Source organism: Acipenser ruthenus, chromosome 8, assembly GCF_902713425.1.
Source record: "Acipenser ruthenus chromosome 8, fAciRut3.2 maternal haplotype, whole genome shotgun sequence".
In the NCBI taxonomy this organism is placed as follows: Eukaryota; Metazoa; Chordata; class Actinopteri; order Acipenseriformes; family Acipenseridae; genus Acipenser; species Acipenser ruthenus.
In genome coordinates this window covers 14698316-14724865 of record NC_081196.1, presented here as the reverse complement: position 1 = coordinate 14724865, position 26550 = coordinate 14698316, and the positions used below count along the sequence as shown (strand labels likewise).

The 26550-nt window shown below is 41.9% G+C and overlaps 2 protein-coding genes across 4 annotated transcripts in view; both read left to right on the top strand.

Moving 5' to 3' along the window:
- LOC131737832 (uncharacterized) overlaps positions 1-25878 on the top strand; it is a 54229-nt gene extending 28351 nt beyond the window's left edge. For 2 of the 3 annotated variants that reach the window (XM_059029580.1, XM_059029578.1), the window contains 19 exons: positions 14080-14314; positions 14396-14520; positions 17873-18191; positions 18273-18397; positions 18914-20363; positions 20464-20588; positions 21109-21289; positions 21367-21488; positions 22258-22528; positions 22620-22741; positions 23433-23640; positions 23737-23858; positions 23952-24147; positions 24223-24344; positions 24429-24528; positions 24746-24868; positions 25074-25246; positions 25467-25565; positions 25777-25878. In XM_059029580.1, coding sequence (XP_058885563.1) covers positions 14080-14314; positions 14396-14520; positions 17873-18191; positions 18273-18397; positions 18914-20363; positions 20464-20588; positions 21109-21289; positions 21367-21488; positions 22258-22528; positions 22620-22741; positions 23433-23640; positions 23737-23858; positions 23952-24147; positions 24223-24344; positions 24429-24528; positions 24746-24868; positions 25074-25246; positions 25467-25565; positions 25777-25803 — 4245 coding nt within the window. In that variant the 3' untranslated portion in view covers positions 25804-25878. The remainder of the gene's footprint in view (positions 1-14079; positions 14315-14395; positions 14521-17872; positions 18192-18272; positions 18398-18913; positions 20364-20463; positions 20589-21108; positions 21290-21366; positions 21489-22257; positions 22529-22619; positions 22742-23432; positions 23641-23736; positions 23859-23951; positions 24148-24222; positions 24345-24428; positions 24529-24745; positions 24869-25073; positions 25247-25466; positions 25566-25776) is intronic. The other variant, XM_059029579.1, reaches the window with a different exon arrangement.
- LOC117972868 (uncharacterized) lies at positions 6427-11968 on the top strand. Its single transcript, XM_059029583.1, has 9 exons — positions 6427-7605; positions 7689-7807; positions 8086-8239; positions 9271-9395; positions 9665-9854; positions 10083-10207; positions 10315-10561; positions 11533-11655; positions 11880-11968. Exons 1-8 carry the CDS (start codon positions 6462-6464, stop codon positions 11646-11648), a joined length of 2220 nt encoding a protein of 739 aa, XP_058885566.1. The 5' UTR covers positions 6427-6461; the 3' UTR covers positions 11649-11655; positions 11880-11968.
- Positions 25879-26550: the final 672 nt, after the last annotated feature.

The following is a 26550-nucleotide window of genomic DNA, read 5'->3' as shown; positions in this document are numbered from 1 at the left end:
TGGCCACAGCAATTGTAATGATAAGATCATGGATTAAATCATTTTCCAGATTCATTAAACAAGGGGAAAACATGCAATGTAATTTTACTAAGCAACCTGGACTCTACCACTCCAAGTGGAAATTAATTTATGAATAACAGAATGTTTTTTATTCTTTTTAGAATATTTCCCACTCTGACACCAAGTGTGACAGGGTAGCATCACGGCCCAAGTTGTTATTAACAGGAAGAGAGACTCAGAAGGAAGAAGTTGCAGGTTAAGCACTAATGCGCACGATTATTTACAGGTGCAGTAGCCAAAACAAAAGGTTTACAGTTCCACTTTCTCTCTAAAGAAACTCGTGGTCAGAGTATACAAGATTGGTTTGAGGGCACTGTTGATTGGGAGTATGAATATCACCACCCATGAAGATATTGCTCCTGGATGAATAAAACAAAAAACAAAAAAACCCCAGGAAATAGGATAATGAGACCTGAGTACAGTTTCATTAAGACTTCAATTTTCCAATATAAAGATATATGATATATATAGTAATTATCCAAGCCTACCGTTGGACATTTCAAAAATTAGCAAGATAACTTAGTTAATGTGGCACTTTAGCAAGGTCATTTTTGATTATATGCAAAGTAACCAGCAGCTCTCATGCAATTTGCACATCCGCAAGTTCATATCAGAAATAACTGGACTGTGGTGGATTTTATATTCGTGTGCATCAAGACTAAAGTGCATTTGATATCAGTGGTATCAAACCATGAAGACCACATACTGTACCCTGCACATAACAAAAAACATTTAAAAAAGTAATCAAAATCTAAACTCACCTGCAGGCCACACACTGTGTTTGCAAACAAACATACTGGTATCTAAAACCCCCAAACCAAGGTATGTATTCCTTCTTTAAGTCAAATTATTTGTAAAATGAACTAACTCATTTGCAAATTACATCACGCCTGTGGGCTTTGATTGATTGAAAAATAATTGATCAGTTAATTTAGTCTATCTGAGTGCGATAGTAAAAACTTACTGGAAGGTATACCCAACATTTCACAATATCTCCAGAATGAAGAAAAAGACTGCAACATTTACTCACTGGTGCATCCCTTTCCTTTTCCTTGCAGTACTATAATCGTACCACCTTCACAAGCAAGTAGATTTGTCTTATTATTCAATGCATTTCTTTCAGACGGTATCAGAAAACGAATATTGAAAATATACGTATTTGTCTGAAAAACTGTCTGGCTTAGTGATTTAACTAGTGTATATAGTTAGTCTTTGCTGTTAAGACTGTTAAAACACAAGCTGAAGAAAGCTAAAGTAATTTCTAATGCTGGACATGTTTTTTTTTTTTTTTTTAAATTAAATACTACTTTATTATCTAAAAAAAAGGCAATTAGTCAATCATAAAAACATGCAAACAAGAGTGAATCAAACAAACAAAGACTGGTACATCTTGACATTCCAAACAATCAGACACACATCTTCCCCCTTTCTTCACCTTTAAAAGCACGATACACTCATGTCTGTCAACTTCTGAAAATACAAAATCGGGAGTGGGAGTGGGGGTGCAGTCCATGATACATTTTTCAGGTGCGTGGCTAAGTATATGAACGTTAGGTTAATTACCGTAACCCTGCTTCCTTGAAAGAGAAGACGACCACCAAAACATTACGTATGGGAAATGTACACCGGAGCCGTCGCGAGGGAGAAGGAATGGCAGCATACGAGGGACGCATCAGAACTGCCTAACCCAAGGTTAGCGGTGTGAGCGTGCAACCTCAAGGACCCTCGTGCCTATTGAAGGCAAGGAAGGATCTATCACGTTAAGGCGATAGAACCTGGAGAAAGTATGCGGCGTAGCCCAGCTAGCCGCATTACATATATCAGACATCGAGGCACCTCTAAAGAGGGCCCAAGATGTAGCCAACCCTCTAGTGGAATGTGCGGCTACCCTCCCAGGTGGGAGTAAGCCAGGACCCTCATACACAGTCGAGACTGTGTCCGCAATCTAATATGACAGTCACTGCTTCGAGAGGGGCTGTCCTAGGGTCCATATACCGTGACAGACAAAAAGCTGGTCAGTATGACGCAAAGCTCCTGTCCTATCCACGTAGCTTCTCAATGCCCACACCGGGCAGAGGAAATTCAGTCTCTGGGACAGATCAACCAGTCGTCCAGGTAGCTCATCACCCTGATCGCTTGCAGCCGCAAGGGAGCTAGGGTGGCATGCATGCATTTTGAAAAAGTGCGGGGGGGTAAGGAGAGGCCAAATTATTAACAAAACATTGTGTTTTTACACACTAAACAGTACATTTACATCATACAATATTATTATTATTATTTATTTCTTAGCAGACGCCCTTATCCAGGGCGACTTACAATTGTTACAAGATATCACATTATACATTATTTTACATTATACAGATATCACATTATTTTTACATACAATTACCCATTTATACAGTTGGGTTTTTACTGGAGCAATCTAGGTAAAGTACCTTGCTCAAGGGTACAACAGCAGTGTCCTCCACTGGGGATTGAACCCACAACCCTCCGGTCAAGAGTCCAGAGCCCTAACCACTACTCCACACTGCTGCCATAGAAACAATAGAAACAAATACAATATAAAATAACACAAAATACACACAGGGGCGGGGTGTACCCCGTCACAATACTGTAGAAAACAAGGTTGCTTGCGGCCTGATTCACCCTGGCAAAAAACCTTTTAAAATATGAGTTCATTACAAATAAACACAAAACAAAATATATTGTTTCTGGAAGCTTAAAATCCCCACAATGGAATAGAATAATGAGACATAAGTAAAGTTTCATTAAGACTTTAATTTCCCAATATAAAAAATAGAATATATAACAAGCCTACAGTCAGAACGTTTGGAGATTAGCAAGCTAACTAAGACCTTTTAGTTACTGTACACTAGCGAGTTAATTTCAGAAACAATTGAACTTAAACTATACTATACTATGGTGGATTTTAAGATTAGTGTGCATTTCATGTCAGGGGTATCAAACTATGAAGACCAATTACTGTACCCTAAAAACACAAAAACAAAACAAAAAAGTTATCAAAATCTAAACTCACATGCATGCTACACAGTATGTTTGCAAACCCCCAAACCAAGGTATGTAGTTATTCTTTAACTCCAGTTATTTGTAAAATTAACTAACTAATTAGCAAATTATATACAGAGAGAACGCAGAATACTTAACACCATATCTTATTGACCTAGCTAAGAGTGTAAATGTGATCTTCAGTACTTCCATTTTAGACTTTAGTAAGCTACTTTGCAAAGTTACAAATAGCCTACTCACACAACCTTAATAATGCATGGTGCAATATATACTGTATATATACAGTACTGTGCAAAAGTTTTAGGCAGGTGTGAAAAAATGCTGTAAAGTAAGAATGCTTTCAAAAATAGACATGTTAATAGATGATATTTATCAATTAACTAAATGCAAAGTGAGTGAACAGAAGAAAAATCTAAATCAAATCCATATTTGGTGTGACCACCCTTTGCCTTCAAAACAGCATCAATTCTTCTAGGTACACTTGCACAAAGTCAGGGATTTTGTAGGCATATAGTCAGGGGTATGATTAAACAATTATACCAAACAGGTGCTAATGATCATCAATTCAATATGTAGGTTGAAACACAATCATTAACTGAAACAGAAACAGCTGTGTAGGAGGAATAAAACTGGGTGAGGAACAGCCAAACTCAGCTAACAAGGTGAGGTTGCTGAAGACAGTTTACTGTCAAAAGTCATACACCATGGCAAGACTGAGCACAGCAACAAGACACAAGGTAGTTATACTGCATCAGCAAGGTCTCTCCCAGGCAGAAATTTCAAGGCAGACAGGGGTTTCCAGATGTGCTGTCCAAGCTCTTTTGAAGAAGCACAAAGAAACGGGCAACGTTGAGGACCGTAGACGCAGTGGTCGGCCAAGGAAACTTACTGCAGCAGATGAAAGACACATCATGCTTACTTCCCTTCGCAATCGGAAGATGTCCAGCAGTGCCATCAGCTCAGAATTGGCAGAAAACAGTGGGACCCTGGTACACCCATCTACTGTCCGGAGAAGTCTGGTCAGAAGTGGCCTTCATGGAAGACTTGCGGCCAAAAAGCCATACCTCCGACGTGGAAACAAGGCCAAGCGACTCAATTATACACGAAAACACAGGAACTGGGGTGCAGAAAAATGGCAGCAGGTGCTCTGGACTGATGAGTCAAAATTTGAAATATTTGGCTGTAGCAGAAGGCAGTTTGTTCGCCGAAGGGCTGGAGAGCGGTACACGAATGAGTGTCTGCAGGCAACAGTGAAGCATGGTGGAGGTTCCTTGCAAGTTTGGGGCTGCATTTCTGCAAATGGAGTTGGGGATTTGGTCAGAATTAATGGTCTCCTCAATGCTGAGAAGTACAGGCAGATACTCATCCATCATGCAATACCATCAGGGAGGCATCAGATTGGCCCCAAATTTATTCTGCAGCATGACAACGACCCCAAACATACAGCGAAAGTCATTAAGAACTATCATCAGCGTAAAGAAGTACAAGGAGTCCTGGAAGTGATGGTATGGCCCCCACAGAGCCCTGATCTCAACATCATCGAGTCTGTCTGGAATTACATGAAGAGAGAGAAGCAACTGAGGCTGCCTAAATCCACAGAAGAACTGTGGTTAGTTCTCCAAGATGTTTGTGCAAGTGTACCTAGAAGAATTGATGCTGTTTTGAAGGCAAAGGGTGGTCACACCAAATATTGATTTGATATATAGATAGATTTTTCTTCTGTTCACTCACTTTGCATTTTGTTAATTGATAAATAGAAACTATTAACATGTCTATTTTTGAAAGCATTCTTACTTTACAGCATTTTTTCACACCTGCCTAAAACTTTTGCACAGCACTTTATATATATATATATATATATATATATATATATATATATATATATATATATATATATATATATCTGTGTGTGTGTGTGTGCGTGCGTGCTTGCATGTGTGTGTGTGAACATTAATATATGTTTTAATAAAGAAAACACTAGAGCACATCCTTAGCTGCTGACGATACCGCTGGCCCTCTTTGGCAAATGCATCTTATTCATCACTTTTGAGACATTGACAGTCTTGTCAATGGAAACCCAGTGCGTAAAACATCCCCTTATTATGTTTTGTCTTTCAGTGTACTACATATTCTAGCACTGATGGAATGTGTTTTAAAGTTATCGATGATCTATTACAACATCTCATGGATTCAGTGGGTACGAGGCATAGCCCCGGCACCTCTTCAGCTAGTTAAAAATGCCATAAAGTGTTTTGCTCGCAAATGCGTTTTCTTAAACCAGGAACATTTAATTACTTTACGATTTCAGCTGCGTGCCACAAAGATGACACTGGCTGCGAAAGAAGGACCACGACTCTATTGTGTGTGTGTGTTTTTTTTTAAATATATACAAATCAGTTTAGTTGCTTTGAAGAACGTCTTGAACGTTATAAGCAGATTCTTACATTACTGCTTGATTGAATGAGTACACAACATGCTTCAGTATGAAAGCTGAACATGAATTTCAATAAACAACACGTTTTTAATGAAAAGAAAATTGTAGCCTCCTTCACCGTAGTGAAAACTGGCCTTTGTTATTTTTAAATACCACTGCTTCCGATTATTACTACTGCTTAATAACAGGAACATGTTACTTAGGGATGTTGAAATTAAACGCTTTCCTGCATACCTTACAGCGCGGACCGTGGGTCAAACCAGTAGGGTGCGGTGTATCTTTTTTTTTTTTTTTTTTTCAAACTATAACACTAAACACAATAATAGTGCATATGCACAGAACAAAAAAAAGTGGACGGGCAAAATACATAGTCGTCGACCCCCACTGCCCCCCGTCCCTTTAATTTATTTTTCTGCACATACTACTACTTTGTATATGATGTAGAATACGTGATGATAAAATCTAACACTAGTACATGCTCTTTCAAATATATGGTTTTGAATGTGCGGTCGATCGATATTATTATCATTGCTTGCGCCCCGGCACCTCTTTGTTTACAAATTAAGCACTGGTGACTATCGTTTACAGGAACCGTTGATTCTTCATTTTTATTGTTTCTTTCATTACGTTCATTCCTATATCTAATGCGATGCTATTTTCATCTTTTAAGTATAGGGCACGTCTACACACGTTTCTCAGCATACTGACATTTTTTGAAAATTAAATCAGGTGATTTTCTCTCGTGCAGAATTGAGTCTAGCAGTGCTTTACTAATGATCTAAAAATGTTGATAATTCAACGGCAGCAATTGGCTTGTCAATTACAAATTAAATGAAAACACTTTAAGCCTCACAACTTAAATACCCGCGCCCGTAGAACCCAGACATATTGACTGCTTTTTTGTGTGTTGTTTTTTGGTGGCATTTTATTTACAATAACGATGTTCCGGAGAGGGCAGGCGATGCTGCCTTTCTTCTTATTGACCTGGGTCTTGAGGCTCACACAAGCTCTTGCTTCAGCTCATGATCCCCTGCAGGATGAAGCGGCTGCAAATTCCATGTCAGGGACAGGAAACTTGGATCTTGGAGGGAACTTGAGCTTGCTTACTGATTTAGCCATTCCTTATGCTGAGGATGTTTTTTCTAAACCAGATAAATTTTCACCAAATGGAAAAAGTGAACTTTTTGAGGTTGCTGGGTATTCTGCAGATCAACAGCGGCAGTCTCTTGATCATGTGTTTTCTGAATCTGATGCTGCAAACCATGGACTTTTTGATTTCAGCCAGCATTCTAGGTATGATGAGGATGCACTTGAACAGCCTGTCTCTTCCAATCTGTATAGTGATCACTTCAATTCTGATTTGACCAAGAACTCTGTCCCTTTTGTTGCTGATGAGTACCATATGGCTTCAGAATCTGAAGGCGATGTGGAACATGTACTCTTTACTGATCGGAGTAATGACCGTGATGCGGACTTCCCTCAAGACTTTGCATATGCTGATTTGGCTACTTCCAATAAAGAAAATGTGTCTAATATTGCTACCCTTCTAGAAGAGAATGATTTGGTTATTAATCTTGCAGCAGAAGTGGGTATAGGTGAACTTGGCAAAGAGTTTGATTCTTCTGACAACTATAAATCTGGTACCTATTCTGAAACCCTAGGCTATGATTCTGTTGCCTTTGCAGATCTTGAAAAGAAAGGCACTGATACTTTGCATCCTGATGTGCATTCCTATCATCGTGAGGACCTAGTTACTGGTGACCTTACTGGAATGCACGTTTCTTCTTTTGACCGCTCTGTACTTACCGATATAAATCTGGAGTTGCATAAAGCTCTTTCTCCAGCTTTTAAAATTGCCAGTGCACGCAACTCTCCTGTTCTCTCTGAAGGTCACGGGTTGCCAAGCAGCATCTATGATGCCTCTGTAGGGCTCTATGGTGTATTTAATCTACCTATTACCCCAGAAAACCCTCCTCCCCATAGCACAGGAGAGCCATCCACCCTGGCTTCAGCAACTACATGCGGTGTCGCAGACATGACCGTCAAATTGTTTGGTGGAAGGTTGACGGACCTTAAAGTGCAAGGTAAGGGTTTTTGCCAACGTGGTATCTGTTTAATTCTGGAAGAGGTACGGTTATCAAATCTCATTGTAACTATTCCCCCACAGCCGACTTCATATTAGTTGAAGTAAGCAAGATTATGCAGAGGTGCAGGTACAAGGTGTTGGAGAAAAATGGAGTGGTCCACTTTACAACTGCCTTCACAGGTTGCAATGTGAAGGCACTGGTAAGATTTACATTCATAACTTTAAAAAAAAGTCTGCTACGTCATCAGATCCACACTTGCTGGCCTTGTACAGTATAAATGTTAAACTGACAAAGCAAATGCCATGGGACTGCTGTTCCACATATACAATTAACTTAATTTCTTAAATGTTCTTCTTCTTGGGTGGTTTTTGTCAAATACAGAGCGTCTGCTTTCATCGTTATTGAGGTTCTTTACAATCACAGATGCTGGCTAGAACAGTCCCGTTCAACTTTGACATTTTTTACTTTGGCTTGCAGGGTGGGCAATATGTCTTGACCCTGATGTGGAGAAACCACTATGTGCATATGTCCTGTCCAATTTCTACACCTGATAGACCTATTACAATCTGTGGTAAGAGTAGCATGACCATCAAACTCCCAGCAGGACCAATAGAAGCGCTTCGTGTAAAAAGTGAGTTTCTGCCTGGCACTAAATGGAATGTATGGGTGTATTTGCTTCACCGTATACCTTGCTGCAACTCCTTGTATGCATTTGAAACTGTTGCATGTATGCTACAGTACATGTTTATGTCCTTGAACATAAGGACTACAGCACCCTTTTCAAGAGCATTTTCGATTTCAGTTTTTAAAGTACTGGCGTAGTGTGGTGGTTAGTCTTGGGTGCACTTGAGGGATGGATTATACTGGGATCTGTGGGTGAGATGAGCGATGGATTAGTTTTTTGCAAATGTTTGGTAGCAGTTCTGAGTAACTAAATAAGATTTATTCTGTAGCCGTTTTCCTCTCGCTGCTGTGTAGCCAATTGAAACGCTGCCTATTTAATAGATCAGGAGATCTGTGGCAAAGTGCCCCGCCCCTGTGTGCATTTGTGTGATCTGTGTTGTATGTTGGATGTTGCGTGTGTTAATGTCGGTGTATAGATTGGTACACGGGATATAAACGGGTCTGTTTCACGTGTATTTAAAAAGTGTAGATTTGTATTTAGGCACGAGGAGAGCACAAATCACTTCACGTGCTGGTTAAATGTAATATGTGAGCACGGGGTTGCACAGAATTAATTCACGTGCTGGGATTCAAGTGAATAATTAATTAGTAATTGAATCCCAGCACAATAGTATATATAGACGCACATTTCTTGCACTCAGGGTTGGGTGTTCGGAAGAGGAGAACGGGTGAGAGAGAGGAGAGTTAAAATCATTAGAAGTAAATATAATAGTTGTTTGTTCTCACCGTGTTTGTTTGTCTCCGTGCACCGTTTGTTTAGTGTTAGTCCGTTTTGTCTGTCTCTTTATTTTGGCGCAAGTGCCGTGTCCTGTTTTGTGTACCGTTTAAAACCTTTTATTTGTTATTAAACGCTGAGTGCAGCCATTGCACTCGGCTCATCATCACAACCACCGTCTCTGTGTATTCCTTTTCTGGTCTGACGCAACCCACTCTGGCCGTCTTTGTGACAAGATCTCACAAAATTTCTTCTAATTGTAGATAAATTCAACAAATGGGTATCCATTTATGAAGTTGCTGTTAAATGCAAATATCAACTGTTGAGTGATTCAGAGGGAAGGATCACTTTCACTACTTCCTACAATGGATGTCACGTGAGGAGATTGGTACGTGTATCCTGCTTTTCACCAGTATAGGAAACATTATGCTCTGTATACAGCCTGCATTGTAACTTTGGAAGAATGGACCAATACAAAATGATGTGTGAAATATATAATGGGTTTATTTTCCCATTTAAATATTGGCATTGTTGCACTCAATTTGGCTGTTCACTTCTATAATGTGAAACTAGAATGGCCTTCCTACCCGTAGGAACAGGATACTGTGCAGATTAAAACTCCAGTGACGCCATTTATTTATTTTTTGACCCTCCTAGATGGATCGTTATTTCTATAACATCTACTATCAAATGGCTCCAGGGAAGCTAGGACAGGCACTCATGTCTTGTAGGACCGGAATTAATGTCACAGTCCCACCTGAAGAGTTTTTGCCGTCTGTGTTTTGTGGCAAGTCTGGCATGATGATCAAATTGCCTAAAGGAAGTCTTAATGCAGTCAAAGTGAGAGGTGAGCTGCATCTATGTTCCTCTGAATTCTGATAGTGTCAACCCACCGCTCCTTACTGATTGATGTAGAAATTGAAGTTGTGACCCATTCGCATGTTCAATTGCATATGGTTCTTGGCTAGCTGGCTACTACTGGAGTAGTACAACTGAAGCCTCAAACAGACCTTGTATAATAAGCATTTAGAAAAAACTTGCTGTGCAGGGAACTCATGGAATTTGTCTTCTACAGATGGTTTTGACAAGGCAATACCTGTCAGTAGTATTGCCGAGCAATGCAATTATCAACTCTTTCAAATGAAGACTGGACACATCATCTTGATTGCTTCCTTCCAAAGCTGTCAAGTTGCATTTGTGGTAAGACTATTGAGGCCATGATTTATTAAATGTTGCTGCATGCTTCCAGTAAACTGCTTCAGTACAAGCAATACTGAATATGCCAATAACAGAATTTCTCTTTTAAGGATGGTTGCTTTGCCTTGAGCCTCCAATTCCAGCATGCTGATGGTGTAATGGGAGAGGCGTCTGTGCTTTGCCACGCGGGTGGGAAGCCAAAACCAACTTCCCAACCCGAGACCCCTACAACTCAAGAAGTGTTTTCCAGTATACTGTCTACAGTAATTCCTGTAGATGTGTCTGCTACCATCTGCAATAAGGATGGCATGACAGTAGTGCTACCCAATGGTCCTTGGTGGGGGATTAGAGTGAAAGGTGAGGGTTGTGTGGATTCTTCTTTTTCTTTCTCCCACCAGTGAGTTGACTAATGGAGGCACATACAGATTGACATTTATTCATTCACTCCCCTTGGTAGCTTAGGGTGGACATTCCACAGCACTGATCACAATATTGCCCACTGTACCTCGCTCTTGGAAAGCTATTCAAACAATTGGTGACTATCGGAGTACTGATGCCCGATTAGCTGGTATATTTGGTTAACCAATGCATGGTGAATGTGTCTTATGCTTGTTCCCTTTATTTTTGGCTTAAAGCTGTACTGGAATTTCAAATACTGAAGGCAGGTTCACACTGGGTGTAAGATTCAGATGGACGCAGGCTGTAGTTCACACTGAGCAATCTTCTCCCTGGGTTTAATTTATTCTGACTGGTTTAAAAAAGACAACTTCTGGAGGTTTGGCGAGTCCTGCACACAGCTGCTTTTAATTTGTACATGGTATAACTGCAGAGCCAAAAAAAAAAAAAAAAAAGATCCAAAAGAGAAATTCAGTGACGGCAAATGCCACCATTCAGTTTCATGGTTGGTAAGATCGCTGACATTCGCTCAGACTTTGTTGCGATAACAACCTGTTTAATTTAACCATCCCACTTTCAGTAGGCTGCTGAGACGCACATCAAACACGGTTTAAATTCCTGAGTTGTTAGTTTTCATTCTGATTATCTGTTTGATACTGTACATGCTTAATTCTTTTCTGCTACATCTGTAAGTGTAATTTTATTTCAAACAATAAACGGTAAAGTGCATTACTTTTAAAATTCTAAAGGAAAGAGGCATGTGGTTGGCTGAAATGTGAGTGATGCCACCAACTTGACGCTGAGAAGTTGAAATCTCCCAACTCGTCCGCAGCGTCTACGCTTTGAACGCAAGGTGGTGCGTCCGTCTGAATCGTATGCCCAGTGTGAACCAGCATTTCTACTTGCTGTAATGAGGTCTCCTTTTATTGCAGATCTTTCTGGCCAAGAGATCACTGTGACTAGTGCTTTGGCAGAACGATGCCATTACAATGTCTCTGCATCTGGAGAAAATAATCTTTACAACTACCTACACTGGCTGTTTTGTTGAGGAAGTGGCAAGTACATTTCAAGTGACACTAGAACACTTTTTGTGGTTCCCTGGGGGCTAGCTTGATCTGTAATCTCTTAATATTTCAGTTTGACCTTGAGGTAACATTTTCATCCATAAAGTTGAATAGGACTTTACTGGACATTCCATTTGTACATCCTTACATGGCAGTGGTACTTGTGTGAAATTGTATATGCTTTTACAAGTATTGGTCATTTATGTTCCTACTAGGGAGGTCGGTATGTTCTGACTGTCCTGTACAGGACAGCTACTTGGAATCGAGGGTCTGTGCGGATGGAATGCCCAACCAGTGCTGGAAGCCCTACAGAACTGCCTCCTCTTCCAGCCACTGTGGGGAAACCCATTCCTGTCTGCAGGTCCTCTAACATGACTGTGGTGCTGCCGGCAGGATCTCTAGAAAAAGTCTTTGTACTAGGTGTGTTGCAAGGTTGATTTGGGTACTAGAACCTTTTTGCAGTGGGGTACTTAAACTAGAAACTATCAATGGCTAGTCCTATCCTGGATGTGAACTCATGGATACGTTTTGTTTCAGATGAACTCAAGAGGCCAGTAAAAGTCATTGATGCGCCCAAGTCCTGCAATTACAGCTTGGTGGAGAGAAGAGGACGGATCCTCTTCACAGCTCCCTACAGCGCCTGTCATGTCAAGATCTTGGTAATTTTCCTCGGTGTTTGTGTACTCTGTGCCAATGGGGACGCGTGTATTCATCTACATGTCCCTTGTATTTGATTCTGGAGGTTTCGTTTGTTTTTGACATTTCTGTACATGCTGTTCTGGTCATCAACTTTCATAACTGATGGCTCTAACGTTGCATCTTTATACCCCCTACACACCTTGTGATGAGACTGCTAAATCCTTCATTTACTTCTACTTGATGGCAAAATTGGCATGCCAGTTTACTTTGAATTTTATAGTGTTGGTTGAGTAATCCAGTTGGCTTAAATGGGCCAAATGGCATTCATTCCAAAAATGAATTGTAATAACGGTATCAAGTCAACTTTAGCTTATCAAGAGTGGCTTTTTGTCCAACCGAATGCTTTGATACTTTGCCACTGACTCCTCCTTCTCCCCTTGTACATGTAGAATGGAAACTATGTCCTGACCATTATGTATACAAGTGGTCCTTGCATACATAATGAAGGAAGTCATTAAGGTTATGGTGGCCTCCTGCTGGTTAACTTTTCCGGTTTTTAAGCATACATATGTGCTGTAATGCTGTTTCAGGAGTAAGCACCTGCATTCTGGACCTGTGCTGTATTTGATGCATCCAGTAAAAGCACTCATGTAGAGTGCAGGATGCGCCCTATAGTCTGGACATTGCTGGTTTGAGTCCAGGCTGTTCTGTGCACCAGCGACCCCTGTGGTCTGGCCAGGCGCCTGCAGGCTTGCCTGTAAGCTGCTCAGGACTGCGTTGTCCTCCGACGCCGTAGCTCTGAGCTGGCTGCACGGTGAGTCTGCAGTGTGGACAGCTTCAGAAGACCGCGTGTGTTTGTCTTTGCACCTCCCGAGTCAGCGCAGGGGTGGTATCGGTGAGCTGAGCCAAACAAAATAATTGAACACTACTAAATTGGGGCGAAAATAAGAAATAACTAATTGGTGACCTGTGAATAAGGGGGTGGGGTGAAAGAAACCTTGTCTGTCCCTTTCACTGCAGTAACTTAATCAGGGTGTGCAGCCATTGTGTAATCTACGATGTCAGAACATTGCTAATGTGTGGTCAACATCTTCATGGCTCTTTACACCGCCCCCAGGACCAGGTGCTTTTTCGCTGTACTTGACTCTCTTCCTATAAATTCACTACAAACCTTTTTTTTTTTTTTTTTTTTAACAATAGCATCTTGCAAATGGCGTCATTTTCAGAACACTGGAGAACATTTTAAAGTACTTCAGAAACCGTATGAACTCTGCAGTAACACCATTTCGGATTGGGTTTTTTTTCTTTTTGTAATTCGGCTTGGATACATGTATACACACTGTGACCCAAAGAACTTTTCAATACTCCCTGAATATTTTATTGAAAAATAGGGGCAGATGAGACATGGTTTCACCCAAGTGATTGCAGTGACATAGTAAATGTTTATTCTCAGTGTCTTTTTTTAAGCAATAATGGACACTACTCCTATTTTTTTTTTTTAATCGTCTTTACACGATCATGTCTTAAAAGCCCACTTCAGTATGGTTGTGTTCACAATATCCTTGTCATTAAAGGGTTAACTAGAAGTTGCAGAGCCATATGGCTGGCCTTTAGTCTACTAGTAATTTTGCCATTTCTTTCATGTCTGTTGGTAAGTTAGGCTTTGTTTGAATATAGCACATTTGATTTAACGTAAATCAAAGTTGAGGAGTGTTCCCCACTGTAATCGCTTGGTGTCAATGACGATGTTCTTGTGGCTACCCTTTAACTTTCCAGAATAAAAACTATGTCTTGACTATAATCTACACAACTGCAACTGGGATAAGAGGGATGGTGCAAATGACTTGTCCAGCAGTAGAGACAACAACCCATACTACTAGGACTACAACTATTGGAAAGCCAGGGACTACTGGGAAACCTACAAAACCAACTCTCCCTCCCACTCCTGTCTGCAAAGCCTCCAGCATGACTGTAGCCCTGCCCTCTGGGTCACTACAAGTTTTGTTATTGAGTGAGTTTGAGTTTGGCTCAAACATTTTTGGAGGGACCTGATTTAGTCTTGGTGGTTCATGTCAGTCTGGTTTCTTTGTAGATCTGTCCAACGAATGGGTAGATATCGGTTCTGCTCCCAGTTACTGCAACTACAGTTTGGTGCAGGGAAGAGGCGGCAGGAACTTCTTTACAGCCCCCTACAGGGCTTGTGATGTCCGGATACAGGTAGGAATATTGTATGGTAATTCTCGCTTTGCTCTGTAGACAAAAGCATTGTTAATCTTCACTTGTATTTGAAGGCAGAAAATGGAATTGAAATTTAGTGGAAGCGGTTTAGTACCCAACTACATAATCCTGATGTGCCAATTCCACGATGTACAGCTGTGACTGATCTCTATCCCCCCTATAGAATTAACCAGTGTTCATTCATGAAGTTGAATGAAACCTGCTCAATGTTACTTTCACTCCTGAACAAATGGCCACATACATATATGCGCACACCTCTATACATTCTAGCCTTTTCTTACTAGCCCTTCACCTGGTAAATGGTAATTCAGTCAAGTTATGACTGACAATGAATCTGACAAACTGTAGGGGATGTGCTAAACACATTTCGGAATAAAACTGAAGCCTACGTTCAATCCTGTATCACATCTCGACAACGGATGTTCTGATTTGCTGAATAAAAAGGCAAGTTCAACCAAGAAACCCCATATGAAGTTGGAAAAAATGTAGTATGAAGGGTGCTCAATTTTGATCCAACTGTAGCTCCACAGTAGTCCACAAATAGTAAAACAAACATACCTGTACATTGTGTAGTTAAATGATCGCTGGATGTGAATGCTTGTTTCTGAACTGTATTTGCGTGGAATATGAAACCCAGGAGGCTGAAGCTTTATGCAAGACACAACCGTTTTGGGGCCGCTCCTTGAGTTCAAGCCCTAGGCACATGCCAGTTTGCCGATGCCTTAATCCAGCCCTGATTACATGATTTACGCTATAGATAAAAGTTTACTTGCTAAATTTGCCAGGAGCCCCGGCGCTTATTTCGAAACTCTGTTTTATTCTGCAAGATCACAAACATCTGCAAATACTTCAGATGCAATCAGGAAAAAGCTGCATGCACACATTTATAGAAATGACAAATTGCAACATTCCTGCAATGTCATTAAAAGGTTGTAATAAGAATGGGTAATAACAGAATGTATTGTAGTAATAAAACAGTAAAATCCACTATCCAACCCATTGAATTGGAACACAACCGTGTATTAAGGTAGGCCTGCAGCACAAATGTACGGCACATTAACTTTACCGATATTAATAAATGCTAAATTGGTAAACATTTCTTAATTGTTCAGTAGTCATAACCTAGCATTTAAGACATCCGGTATTTATTGACCATATTTCCCAGCAGACACACTTATTGGAGACTGGCGATTTATTTGGAGTTTTACGATGTGTGTGTGTGTGTATATATATATATATATATATATATATATATATATATATATATATATATATATATATATATATATATATATATATATATATATATTCTCATTCCTAAAATTCTGGATAATTTAGTAATGCAAAAGGATTGCTAGCTATTTGCCAGCACTCGTTCAACGATACCAACACAGTTTGTGTTCCAGTACATTATTTTCTTTTATGACAAATGGGGGGGAAACCAATTGGAAACAAAACCTAGCTCCCTTTTGAGCCCTAACTAAACTCTGTCCCGAACTATCTTGGGAAGGGCTGAGTCTTTATTTCAAAACTATTTAAATCACAATCTGGAATCATAAACCCAGTCCAAAATATGCAATTCAAAACAGTTCCTCTGTACAGCAGTAAATTATCTGATCTTTAAATGACAGTACATACCTGGAATGCATATTGTGAACATGGCTTCTGCTAAAATGGCTGAGATTTAGCTGCCAAATTACCGTCTGACTGAGGCAAATGCCAGGTCAGGAATTCAGACCACCAAAACCTTAGATGGAGCATTGTGTGCTTTTTAAATTGTTGCAGTTAAGCAAATTAAATGACGGGACGGTTTTATCTTGTCAGGAAGGGCTGGAGATCCTGTATTTGAGCAGCTAAGAACTTTCCAATTGCACGTTCTTCCAATGCCTTAAGAGTATAGAAACACTTTGCTGAATGTGTTTTTGAGGTTTTAATGATTCCTGAAGTTGTGTAATTTGGCAGTGTACTGAGATTGTATTGGATTTTCAAAGTTTGGTATGTTGTGTGAATTGCAGTAGGTACTGTAATTCCTGAATTGCATTAAATCTTGTATGTTTAATGTGATGGAATAGAACTTGCTAGAACTGAAGTCATTGTGTTTTTATCTTGCTCTTAATTGTATTCTTACTTGTACTGTGATTAATATATTTGTTTACGACTAAGTCGCCCTGGATAAAGATGTCTGCTTTTTTTTTTTTTTTTTTTTTTTTTTTTTTTTTAAAAGCTAGGTTTACTAGCTAAATATCCATAGGTACTTGTGTACCAAGTACAGAGGAACCTACTTCTACATCAGGATTGCTGTGCAGGCGTAATTTGATGTAAACAGTTTTCATGTTTGACTGATGGCACATTGCAAGCGAGAACTAACAGTGAATTAGAAGTGTTTTAATACTGTACACTGTCATTATTACATTTAAACAAATGCTTAGTTTAGTACAGGACATTTTTGGTATCATTAGTTGGAAGGAAAGTCATTTTTTTAAGGCATGAATTCAACTGCACCATCAGTTAGGTATTGTACTTTATGTGCATTTGTATAACCTTGATGGATTTTGGCAACGAGATGATTTTTTTGTAGGGTGTATTGGAAATGACATCCTTTTGGTTACTTTGTAAAGGCTGGTCATTAAGCATTTGACTGGCTGCACAATGTGACCAAAGCAGGTTTGATATTCAGACCTTCTCAAAGAACCTATGGTGTGTGGCGAGTGGTTAGTTTAAGTCGTGATAAGGGAGGCAATATGAGACGGGTTCATCTGTACTTGGGTAAACTTTATTCTATACATTAGTTACAGTAATTGTGAATACCTGTTTATCCATACGAATAGATTATGCAAACTAGCATTGGTCCCAATTAGTTTGGATAACTGACTCTGTATTGTAAAGCAAATCTTCACGCGCTTAACCGTATTCTCCTCTGTGTATCCTGTTAATCCTTCCCAGAGTTTAAAAGCAAGTTCACCTGCACTCGGACCTGTCGACTCCCCTTTATTTACTGGGAGTCTTCCTTTAGGCCCTTCTCCTTGGTAATTTCTCACCAACGTTTAACTTCTCGCAATGCATTTTGATACGTTCACGGTCTCTGGTACCTTTCACAATTTCATGTGTGCGCTGCTAAAGAGATGTTTTAAAACAAAGCGGGGGAAGTATGGATATGGGTGGGATTTGGATTTGGAGTACATTTTAAACATTTACTGTAACACTAAACTCAGCTTTTGAGGCAAGATGGTTGCCAGCTATGGAAGCCTCCCAGAGTTGAGAAGCAGGTGAGATGTACACTGTCGTGGAATGAAGTCCTTCCAGTCTTCAACTTGTGTCCCTTCACTTTCAGAATGGAAACTACATGTTGACCTTGCTTTACATAACTGCTGCTGATGAACGAGGGTACTTGGACATTAGCTGTCCCACCACTGGTGGGGAGCCAACAGAGACTACTAGAACCTCTGGTGTGGAGCTGACCGGAACCACTGGTGGGGAGCCGACGGAGACTACTAGCCCCTCTGGTGGGGAGCTGACCAGAACCACTGGTGGAGAAATTACAACTATTTGGAAACCTACAATGCCAACTCTCCCTAACACTGCTCTCTGCAGAGCCTCCAGCATGACTGTAGAACTGCCCTCTGAGTTGCTTCAAGTTCTGATTGTATTGAGTGAGTTTGAATTTGGCCCAAATACTTTTGGGAGGGAACAGATCTGTCTTTGTAGATAATGGAACTATTTTTTTTTCATAGGTCCATCCAATGAATGGGTAGATATCGATGATGCTCCCAGTTACTGCAACTACAGTTTGGTGCAGGGAAGAGGCGGCAGGAACTTCTTTACAACCCCCTACAGGGCTTGTGATGTCCGGATACAGGTAGGAATCGTACATTGTATGCTAATCTGGAGTTTGAGCTCTAATACTACAACCCACATAAAACTATTCTTTTTCTCTGATTTGCTGACTAATAACCCTTCACTAGCACATCTGACCCGTGAGTGCTTGGTATGGGTACAGGTGGTTCTCCACTGGCTATTTGTGAAGTTGAGCAAGAACCAAGCTGCACAGAATCTGTTTCGGCACCCCAAACAAACTAGAGAACTATCCTTAAATGAGATCTCTTTGGCAAATTTTATATTCACACCCCCCCCCCCCCCCTTCAATAGAACTAATTTAACCAAGTCAATTATAATCTGCAATTGTTTTTAGACCTTCCTAGATATTTACAAAATCTAGCGATACAGCTGTACTGTTCTATATCAATACAGTTTTGTGCAAATCTTTTGGCATATTTAGTAACTTTCACTGCGTGTGATGTCGGTAGCTCTGCAATGGAAAAACAGAAGCATAACGTCCTTCCACTTTTAACTAGTTCTGTTCCTTCACTTTCAGGATGGAAGTTACATCTTAACATTACTCTACATTACCACTGCTAAGGGAGGCTACGTGCACATGACTTGTCCAATAAAAACCACTACTAGGGAGCCAACCAAGACTACCAGAACCACCAGCGGGAAAACCAGAACAACAAGCAGGAAAACCACCAGCGGGAAGACCAGCAGCAGGAAGACAACCAGAACCACCATTGGGGAGCCGACCAGAACAACCAGCAGGAAGACCACCAGGACAAGCAGGAAGACAACCATTGGGGAGCCAACCAAGACTACCAGAACCACCAGCGGGAAGACCAGAACAACCAGCAGGAAGACCACCAGGACAACCATTGGGGAGCCAACAAAGACTACCAGAACCACCAGCAGGAAGACCACCAGGACAACCAGCGGGAAGACCAGAACAACCAGCAGGAAGACCACCAGGACAACCATTGGGGAGCCAACCAAGACCACCAGGACAACCAGCGGGAAGACCACCAGGACAACCAGCAGGAAGACCACCAGAACAACCAGCAGGAAGACCACCAGGACAACCAGCGGGAAGACCAGAACAACCAGCAGGAAGACCACCAGGACAACCATTGGGGAGCCAACCAAGAGGACCAGAACCACCAGCGGGAAGACCAGAACAACCAGCAGGAAGACCACCAGGACAACCATTGGGGAGCCAACCAAGAGGACCAGAACCACCAGCGGGAAGACCACCAGGACAACCAGCGGGAAGACCAGGACAACCAGCAGGAAGACCACCAGGACAACCAGCGGGAAGACCAGGACAACCAGCAGGAAGACCACCAGGACAACCATTGGGGAGCCAACCAAGAGGACCAGGACAACCAGCGGGAAGACCAGAACAACCAGCAGGAAGACCACCAGGACAACCATTGGCGAGCCAACCAAGACTACCAGAACCACCAGCGGGAAGACCAGAACAACCAGCAGGAAGACCACCAGCGGGAAAACCACAACCAGTGGGAAGACCACCAGGACAACCAGCAGGAAGACCACCAGGACAACCATTGGGGAGCCAACCAAGAGGACCAGAACAACCAGCGGGAAGACCACCAGGACAACCAGCGGGAAGACCAGGACAACCAGCAGGAAGACCACCAGGACAACCAGCGGGAAGACCAGGACAACCAGCAGGAAGACCACCAGGACAACCATTGGGGAGCCAACCAAGAGGACCAGGACAACCAGCGGGAAGACCAGAACAACCAGCAGGAAGACCACCAGCGGGAAAACCACAACCAGTGGGAAGACCACCAGGACAACCAGCGGGAAGACCACCAGGACAACCATTGGGGAGCTGACCAGAACCACCACTGGTGGAGAAATGACAACTACTTGGAAACCTACAATGCCAACTCTCCCAGACACTGCTCTCTGCAGAGCCTCCAGCATGACTGTAGAACTGCCCTCTGAGTTGCTTCAAGTTCTAGTATTGAGTGAGTTTGAATTTGGCCCAAATACTTTTGGGAGGGAACAGATCCGTCTTGGTAACTTTTTTTTTTTCTTTTTTTTTTTTTTTTTTTTTTTTTTGTATAGGTCTGTCCAATAAATGGGTAGATATCAGTAATGCTCCCAGTTACTGCAACTACAGTTTGGTGCAGGGAAGAGGCGGCAGGAACTTCTTTACAGCCCCCTACAGGGCTTGTGATGTCCGGATACAGGTAGAAATCGTACATTTGTATGCTAATCTGGAGTTTGATCTCTAATACTACAACCTACATAAAACTATTCTTCTCTGATTTTGCTCACCAATACCGCTCACTAGCACATCTGACCCGTGAGTGCTTGGTATGGGTACAGGTGGTTCTCCACTGGCTATTTGTGAAGCTGAGCAAGAACCAAGCTGCACAGAATCTGTTTCAGCACCCAAACAAAATCGAACTATCCTTAAAATGAGATCTTTGACAAGTCATATTAATCTCTTCACCCCCCCCCCCCCCCCACCCCCTTCAATAGAACTAATTTAACCAAGTCAATTATAATTGGCAATTTTTTAGACCTTCCTAGATATTTACAAAATACAGCTGTACTGTTCTATTTTTAATACAGTTTTGTGCATCTTTTGGCAAATTTAGTAACTTTTGCTGCGTGTGACGTCAGTAGCTCGGCTCTGCAATGGGGGGGAAAAACATAAGCATAACGTCTTTCCGCTTTCAAGTAGTACTGTTCCTTCACTTTCAGGATGGAAGCTACATCTTAACCTTACTCTACATAACCACTGCTAAGGGAGGCTACATGCACATGAGATGTCAAATTCCCACCAGTGGGAAGACGACCAAGGCCCCTACAAATGTGGTCTGCACAGCTTCCAATATGGTGGTGGAGCTTCCCAACGAACCTTTAAGACTGGTTAAGGTTCTAGGTGAGTTAGGCTTGTTTTAATTTGAGGGGCTTCGTGTGACACTAATGGAGACTGGTAATTCCCTTTTTTCTTTGTAGATAAATCCAACCAGTGGGTAGCTGTCGTTGATGCTCCCAAGTACTGCAACTACACCTTGTCTCGGGAAAGGGGAAGGAACTTCTTCATAACCCCCTACACGGCCTGTGATGTCAGGATACTGGTAATCATTTTTGTCCAAGCTCGCCTAACTACAACACCATACTGTATGCTCTCACAACCAATAAACTTCTGTGTTTTTTTTTTATTGAAGCTTCATATACTGAGCATCAAATATTTGGGTAGAATTCACTAGATGTGATCTGTTTTGAGCAGGTGCAGTGACTTTTTTGTGCTGATTTTCACAATTGACCTCACAAAGATGCTGCAAAATGATCTGTCAATCTTGGGCAGGTGTTGTGACTCTTGGTCTCCCCAGATCGTGGACAGTGTCTGGTTCTACCGTCCTCACCAGGTTTGAAATTGCCGGCTGTGAGCACCCAAGACAGTGAGCCACAGTACACTGCCCTAGTCCAGCCTCCAACATGCCGATTGCACAAAGGCACTGACCAACGTGGCATATTGTTTGTTCTGCAATTTCTTCTTTTATTCAAGCTTGCAATTCAACAGCTGGAATCGCTCCATATCCAGTGTCCAATCAACTGTCACTAAGTGCATATGCTTAAGTCGGTCACTGAAGCATGTCCTGGTCAAGAATAATGATGATTCAAGAAACCAAACATTTTGTCAATGTCCATTTTATATATTTTTTGAAAATGTGTAGTAATAGTGAAGTTTCTTTTGATGCTCGGTATACAAAGTTTAGGCAATGGTATGATTGGGCCAACTTGCTCTGCTTTCCTCTCCTATTAAATGAAGTAAGTGTAAGTTCATATTTCCATCTTGTATGACCATTGAAATCAATTTGGTATTACATATTTTCTTTGTTCTAGAATAACAACTATGTTTTGAAAATATGGTATCTGACAACTGGTGGCAAAAAAGGGTATGTGGTGATGGAGTGCCCCACCAGTGCTGGAGAACCCACAAAAGCCCCAACAACTACGACCACTACATGGGAGCGCACCAAACCGACCAGGACCACCGGAATCGCTACAAAGACAACCATGAGAACCACTAGTGGGGAGCCAACTGTGGTCTGCACAGCCTCTAGTATGGTGGTGGAGCTGTCCAGGGAACCTGTGGTACTAGTAGAGCTTCTAGGTGAGTTGGACTTTTGGTAGACCCCTGCAAATGTGTCCATGGCACAGTCAGTATCTTATGGTAACTTTTTTTTTTCTTTCCTTTTTTGTAGATTATTCCAACAAATGGGTAGTTGTCAACAAGGCTCCCGTGTACTGCAACTACACCTTGCTGCAGGGAAGTGGAAGGACCCTTTTCATAACCCCCTACAAAGCCTGTGATGTCAGGATACTGGTAATCATGGGGAGGGAGGTGTGGGATTTTAAAACTGACCTGAACAATGGTATGTTTTTATATATAAATTTGTAGAAGTAACTTATTTGCATATTGGTTAATTGCATGAAGCTGCATGGTCCATTGTATGTTGCTTTATTTGGGTAATTTACATAATAAACAATGGACAGACCTAAGCTTTGACATGTAATCATTTTGAACCCTGTTTTAGGGCTACTTAGCCCAAGGTTCTATCGAAGATAGTTTTGGTTTGGAGAAGTAGAGCACAGGCAGACGGGGTAACCTGCCATTTCTTGACCAAACTCCTTCTCCAGGAAATATGATTAAACCAAATCCATAAAAATTTGAAGTGACATCAGGTATTTGGACATAGCATAATGCATCTTGGTGGCAGTATTGTTTTGAACCAAAGCGCAGCTCCATCCTGAAACTAACACATTGCCGGCTTGGAATGTAAACGGACTTGTTTGAATCTAGTCCAGGTAAGTGTTATCCCACTGAAATGGGACATCAAATTGAAGGCATTGCTGCAAAACACTGGCCTAGTAGATTTTCTGGTCTTTGATTTCAAAGCATGCCATTTCTGACGCCTGCTGACATGACCAAAATGTGTCTGGACTACTACCCCAAGCCTGCAATTTTGCTTGTTTCCTGGTTATACATTTTGAAGCCAACTTCCTCCTTGTTCTAGAATGAGAACTACATCTTGACCCTCCGCTATACAACTTCTGGGCAACAAGTTTATGTTCACATGAAATGCCCAACCAGTGCTGCAGCACCCACAAAAACACCTTCCTCTACAACCACTACTGGAAAACCAACAATACCCACTGTCTGCAAAGCTTCCGTCATGACAATCGAGCTGCCTGAAGGACCAATTGAACAAGTAGCCCTGAGGGGTAAGCTGTGCCTTGGCCCAGATAACTTCCCTCCCAAATTGCTTGGCAGAGGTTAACCCTGGAAACCCAATCTCATGGCAATCTTGCCTTTTGCAGATAAATCCAACACTCTGGTAACTGTCAAAGATGATACCAGAGAGTGTGGATACAGCTTGGTGCATGGGAGAGGAAAGAACATCTTCACAGCACCTTACACGGCCTGTGATGTGAGGATGCTGGTAAATATTTAGCTTTCTGTACTGTTGCTGTTAAAATTCCTATGCATGTACATATGCTCACTTGTTCTCTCCCCTCCCTTAATTCTCTTCCAGAATGGGAATTATGTCCTGACTCTAGCATATGTAACCCTTACTGGGAGAAGGGTACTGGTGCAGATGAAATGTCCAACCAGTGCAGCTTTACCAACAGGGTTGCCGCTCCCTCCCTTTGGGGTTTCTGTCCTCTGCAGTGATACTTGCATGACAGTGGAACTTCCTGGGGGACTGCTACAAGATATCCAGTTAATGGGTGAGTTGGCTTGGTACACAGTAATTTGGGTGCTGTAAAACAGAAAGCATGCTCTAAATGTGGCATCTGTTGTAGATGAATCCAACAACTTGGTAGCTGTTACCAGTGCTCCCAAGACTTGTGGCTACAGTTTGGTGAGGGAGAACGGCAAGAACATCTTGACCGCTCCTTACAAGGCCTGCAATGTCAAGATACTGGTAAGCCGAGGGCAATTGCAGCTGTAATCCCCATCTGTATTGGTGATCAAAATACTGTCAACGAGCAACTCTTTCCACTTCTAGAACAACTTCTACATCCTGAGAGTCCTTTACACAACTCTTACTGGGGAGCGAGGAGATATACAGGCCAAGTGTCCTGTTCCTGGTCTAGTACCACATGAGGGTAAGTGTTTATTCACTAGACACTTCATAATGCAGGAGTGCTCAAGTCTGGTGCTGCTTCTCTGCCAAATGCTATTGCTGAATCATGTTTCTTTTACTTGAATACAATGTGCCTCTTGACAACGTCAGTTGAGGATTTCCCTACCTGAGATGGTAAAACCTAAACTACAGGGTCTTCCCTATACAACCTGAAACATTTAAGTTTTACTGTTTTGCAGGGTGCAAGATACCAAGAAGTCAGCAGGTTGCTTGTGGTCCACCTAATGCTGATCCACAACTGTGTGTGGCCAATGGATGTTGTGTGGATGCAACAACTTCCCAGTGTTACTATCCTTTGGATGGTATGGCTTGGTTTTACTCTGATATAGCACTGCTCATCTCATAAGAATCCAGATTAACTGAACAGCTTGTATAGGAAAACTTGTGGAGTATTTGGGGAGGGCGAGGAGCTTTATAATTGACCTGCTGTACAGGAGACCTGGTCCTTCAGGGAAACACTTTCACAAGGTTTCACTATTTGCATTCAAGTAATTCTTTGCTTTTCAGCGTGCGCTGCAGATGGCCATTTTGTATTCTCCGTGTACCGCACCTCAACCAAGCCAGAAATCGATCCTGGCAGTCTAGTAATTGCAGGAAACCAATCATGTGCCCCAGTCATCTGCACGCCAGACTTTGCCATCTTCAAATTTCCTGTGACTGGCTGTGGGACACATGTCTTTGTAAGTTCACGCCTCCTCTGGGGTTTGCAATTGTCACTACTTTACCACAATGGTTAGTACTAGGACTTTTAGGCTACAGTCCTTATTTATAGCTGTATGTTTAAGGGGTGGTGGTAGGGTGCTAATCTAATGCAATACCACTAGTTTTGGGCTGACCCAGTTGATTGACATTCCTATCTGCTTCAGTGTTCTCACCCTCAAGCTTGTTTCTTTTCTGTAGACAGTGGCAGAGACTACAATCTATCTTGCTGAAGTTCATGGCTTGGTTAGGGGGAACGAGCAGGTGTATGGACAAATTTACCAGAGATGGCCCTTTTCGGTAATTTCTTACGAGCTGGGAACAGGCAGCCAGTTACCACTCTTGCTGAAAAAGAAACCTATTTTACAGCATACTTTGCTGGTTGTAATGGGTGGGTTGGGACCCCATGATCGGAGTAAAAGCCCTCCATGGTTTTGTCACTGAATGGAACATCTGTGCCAACTGGTAACTAAATTGATTCTTTATCTTCACTGTCTCCTCTGCACTGCAGTTTATATGTGGAATGTCGCTTTTCTAAAGGAAGTTTGGCCAGCACTGGTTACTTGGTGGTGAACCCACCACCTCCATCAGCAGCCTTGGCTTTTGGCTCGCTAGGGGTTCGGTTAAGGATTGCCACAGGTAATTGAACATGATGTCTAACCTTTTTACTGTATTTAATAAGAACATGGTGTACTTGATGACCAAGGTAATGACTTTCAACATCTCCCATTTGGTCTTGTGGAGCTGTAGCTCTATGTTGGGCATCATGTCCCATAATGACTGCTAGATTTGACTGGCTGAAGTCCGTCTTTCAATGGCTGGTGTATTCAGAGCGATGTACTTGGCGTCTGGTTATTCTAAAGCACTTGTCTCTTGCAGACACCAGCTACACCAGCTTCTACCCACAGTCCCATCTGCCCCTGAGCTTCTTGCTTGGAAGCAAGGTGTATCTGGAAGTGCAGCTTGTGAACCCTCCTAACCCCAATGTAGTTCTGCTGGTCCACTACTGCATCGCCTATCCCCAGTCCTCTCAAGCTGCCTGGGTGATCCTCTATGAAGGGTGAGTATCCTGCATCATTGACAGTGTTCAAGTATCCTGATGTCTCCATTTGTCTGGACAAAGCAACATGCCAGATATGACCAGTGACCAAATTGCTGACCTTTCCTTTGGAGATCAACCCTTCATACACTTACCCACTCAACAGCTACATCAGCACCTACTTGTATTTGAGCTGTGTTTTTTGTATAGGATTAGTGTGTTCAGCAACAGGTTAAGGGAGGGGCT

Coding starts and splice junctions, on each gene's coding strand:
- LOC117972868 (XM_059029583.1), top strand. CDS start 6,462: ATGTTCCGGAGAGGGCAGGCGATGCTGCCTTTCTTCTTATTGACCTGG. Junction 8,240..9,270: donor AGAAGCGCTTCGTGTAAAAA/GTGAGTTTCTGC, acceptor TTCTAATTGTAG/ATAAATTCAACAAATGGGTA. Junction 10,208..10,314: donor GCTGTCAAGTTGCATTTGTG/GTAAGACTATTG, acceptor TTCTCTTTTAAG/GATGGTTGCTTTGCCTTGAG.